At 35.3% G+C, this 3,868-nt stretch overlaps 1 protein-coding gene across 4 annotated transcripts; it reads left to right on the top strand.

The window, feature by feature from the left end:
* Nucleotides 1-662: 662 nt before the first annotated feature.
* LOC25488776 (uncharacterized) lies at nucleotides 663-3,594 on the top strand. 4 transcript variants are annotated; one of them, XR_003010042.2, is made up of 4 exons: nucleotides 663-822; nucleotides 1,028-1,324; nucleotides 1,949-2,099; nucleotides 3,151-3,594. XR_003010042.2 is itself a non-coding variant. In XM_024778186.2 (3 exons), exons 2-3 carry the CDS (start codon nucleotides 1,040-1,042, stop codon nucleotides 3,208-3,210), a joined length of 345 nt encoding a protein of 114 aa, XP_024633954.1. In that variant the 5' UTR covers nucleotides 663-822; nucleotides 1,028-1,039; the 3' UTR covers nucleotides 3,211-3,594. The 4 variants fall into 4 exon arrangements, 1 of the variants encoding a protein (XP_024633954.1); XR_003010040.2 differs by having other exon boundaries at nucleotides 1,940-2,099; XR_003010041.2 differs by having other exon boundaries at nucleotides 1,853-2,099.
* Nucleotides 3,595-3,868: the final 274 nt, after the last annotated feature.

Raw genomic sequence — 3,868 nt, 5'->3', positions numbered from 1 at the left:
TAAAGTGATCAAAGAAATTAGATTTTTAGAATCAGGCTGGGTGTGTTGCAGACATGGGAAGATTATTTCTAAACTAGAAATAACTACCAAAATGGAAGTGTTGAACATCTGTTTATGTAGTGTCCAACAATGAATCTATGCAATATGATCCTACAATGTTGGCTATCATGTGGTGATGTTTTTGCTTTTATGATGGATTTACTGATTGGAGTCTAGGTATCATAGGAACCATGTCGGAGTTGTAAATTAAGCAGCTTGTAATATAAATGATGCAGAATTTAGTCCCATCTTTTTCCATTTTCTTGAATGTCTTGTGAAAATAATAAAAACTTTGTTGGATGGTTTAATGTTATCATGATGGCAATGTGTTTTGTTGTAGATTTTTTAGTTTATGGCAAGGTGTAGGTATTTGATATATATTATAGACCAAATACATTAGGTGTTGAATGAATCTAAAAAGTGATTTTTTACTTATAAATGTGACCGGATGGAATATGTGATATTATGTTCTTTACCTGGTATGTAGACGAGCACCAGACACGCAGATCCGCGGCAGTCTTAATTACTTCTTAAACTTCTGCCAAGAGCTAAAATATCAATAAAATAAAAACGGGAAAAGTAATATTTGGTTTAAACTATCTAAATAATAATTAACAAATGTTAATACTAAAAAAGAAATGATTTAATTAAAAGAGGTGTTAAAACAAAATACTGTCACGCATTTTGCTCTCTTTACAACAGAGAAGGTTTTGTTCCATTGCTCGGAGCAGAGCCACCGTGTCGTATACCATACCGCCGCCGCGTTAATCTTCAGTTTCAAGGGTAAGTCTTGTTCTTCCTTAAATTCGTCTGTTATGCTTCAAAATTTGAAAACCCCCAAATTTCTATTGAAACTCTCATTTTGAGTGAGAAATCATAAAGAAACCCTAATTTCTTTCTAAGTTTATGTCTCTTTTGATGTTTAAACTCCCATTCTCTTTAAAAATGCCAAAACATAACAATCTTTAGAACCCTAACCATGAAACAGTTACAAGGAACAATGTCGTCAAAGAAGGTGTGCATAAGAGGCGCAACATTTAGAGACGTATTAGATTGGAACAGTAACAACAATCTCGTTACTCGCCCTAATATTGGCACATTGTGGAAAAAGCTTATTCACGTCGCTGACGATTGCAGCGGCTGTATTGTTGCTTACCTCCTCTCTAAAGAGGAAGAGGAAGGGAATGGTCACTTTTGTATCGCTTCCCTCTTCGTTCACCATACCTATCGTAAACGTCGTATCGCTACTGATCTTATCACTGCCACCCAAAACACCATGGAACAGGTTAGGTTTGTTTCTTTATTCTGTTATAATTCTGTTTTTTGGATTAGGTTTGTCACTTGTGGGTTAGCGTATAGGGTGTGGTATAGGCCTTTTAACTGGTTATGTATGGAGTTGGTTTAATGGTTAGGTATGAAGCTTGGTTGGGTTGTTTCGTTAGGGGTGGGAAGGCAGAGTAGGCTAGGTTTTTTGTCACGCACTGTGTGATCTATCTGAATACCCGTGATGATTTTCTGTTTTCTGGTAGAATCTGAGTTTCACTAGGCTAGATTATCATCTATTCCTGGATGTGGTTCTTCGGTGAATTCCCTAATCATTGCCACTCCCTTTATTAGTGTGAGGCGAAACCAATTCTCTGTGGGAAGTGTTTTTGGCTTCTTTTCTTCTTTCTCTTTCTTCTTGGTAGTGATTTTGGTGGTTGGTGTTTGTTATTTTTTCTATAGTTAGTCTTGTCTGGGGAGCGTTCTGGTCCTCCGAGATTTTTCTTTTGGTTTTCTTGTTTCCTAATCTTGGGGTGCGGATTTTCTCTAGGTTCTCTCTACCTTGATGTTTTTGGTTGTCAATACATATTTTTTCCATTAAAAGTCTGTTACAACGTCTAATTTGACTGTGCTAAAGACGTCTCAGTGCACGTCCGGAAGAGCAACTCTGCAGCTCTTGGTTTGTTTGAAAAGATGGGTTACACACTTCACGAGGTGAAGGCCAAGTATTTTGATGATGAGGAGGACGCTATTGTCTTGAGGAAGATACTCAAGGGGAAGCATGTTGCCACCTAACTGTGAGACCCACTCCCCCCATATTTTTCCATTTTCTTGAATGTATTGTGAAAATAATTGAAACTTTGATGGCTGGTTTAATATTGACATGATGGCAATGTGTTTTGTTGTAGACTTATTTAGCTATGTTAAAGTCGTGCTATTTTACTTGATAGTCACTAATATTTAGGGAATGAAAATTTGATTTTTGATTGCTGTCTTTTTGTGGAGATGCCAATGCAAGTATTTAACCGACTTTTTCATCCTTGGATAATATGCTCTTTACATGGATTGATGTAGTTTATGTGCAGTTTAGCTGTGTAGTGTGGGCGTGAGGTCAGATTTTGGACAATCGTAGAATTTCATAGTAGATAATTTCTTGAGTGTAGTTCTAATGGGAAATATACAATTGTTGTATACTTTCTTATCAGTGCTTTCTATTTCAGTGTGGTGTACTAGTGAACTGTTGCTCATTGATTTCGAATGGAGGTAAAAAAAATGAATGACCGTGTTACTTTACATGATGTTAACTACGACCTTATAAGGACGACTTTTTCGATAGTGGAAACAGTTGTCATGATTAAAAATTTCTCCACATTGTCTAACAGTATATTTAATTTGTACAATCAAGCAGTATATTTAATTTGTCTTTTTCAAAGATCTAGGAATTAAGTGTCTGCTACATACTCTGTATATTGTGCTCTGTCTGGTCCAGCTTTAATCCTTTATGCTTTCTTCGGTTTGTTCTTCTGACTCTGCTCTTATTGGACTTTTTTCTTACTCTGTATATTGTGCTCTGTATAAAAAACTGCCATTTGTTCTCTTAATTGATTGGCATTAAATAATATGTTGCTCATTGCTTATTGAGGATTCAGATTAGGGTGGGGTTTTGTTGGACTTAGACTAACACTTGGAGTAAAATGTCCTGAGGATCATAGCTATAGTGTTCCTTTTACTACTTGCATATTTTCTTCCTTGTTTAATGAATTGCGATTAACTTGTTCTTATTGAACGAGTATACTTACGTAATGCTGAAGTCAATTAAATTATGGTGTTTTCTGGATTTAATTTCAGGTCTCAAACATGGATTCTCCCGAAGGAGGAGGAAGACCTTCTTCAGCCATTCAAGATTAGGTGTTAAGGATTTATCATGTAGTACTTTGTATATTTTGTAGTATGGTATCTCTTAAAGTAGGGTGGCCACAAGTACTTCGATATCTTTTGAAGTATGTCTTGTGAACAATTTGATATAACCATAGATTAGGTGTTACGAATTTAACATGTAGTACTTCGGGATTTTTCGAAGTTTGGTATCTTTTAAAGTAGGGTGGTAATGAGTACTTCGGTATCTTTTGAAGCATGTTTTATGAACAATTTGATATAACCATAGATTAGGTGTTACGAATTTAACATGTAGTACTTCGGGATTTTTCGAAGTTTGGTATCTTTTAAAGTAGGGTGGTAATGAGTACTTCGGTATCTTTTGAAGTATGTTTTATGAACAATTTGATATAACCATAGATTAGGTGTTACGAATTTAACATGTAGTACTTCGGGATTTTTTGAAGTTTGGTATCTTTTAAAGTAGGGTGGTAATAAGTAGTTTGGTATCTTTTGAAGTATATTTTATGAACAATTTGATATAACCATATATTAGGTGTTACGAATTTAACATGTAGTACTTCGGGATTTTTCGAAGTTGGGTATCTTTTAAAGTAGGGTAGTAATGAGTACTTCAGTATCTTTTGAAGTACTCCCTCCGTCCCTAATTATAAGACCCTTTTGAGAATTT

The sequence above is a fragment of the Medicago truncatula genome, chromosome 3 (assembly GCF_003473485.1).
Source record: "Medicago truncatula cultivar Jemalong A17 chromosome 3, MtrunA17r5.0-ANR, whole genome shotgun sequence".
In the NCBI taxonomy this organism is placed as follows: domain Eukaryota; kingdom Viridiplantae; phylum Streptophyta; class Magnoliopsida; order Fabales; family Fabaceae; genus Medicago; species Medicago truncatula.
This window is presented reverse-complemented; position numbering and strand designations above follow the sequence as displayed.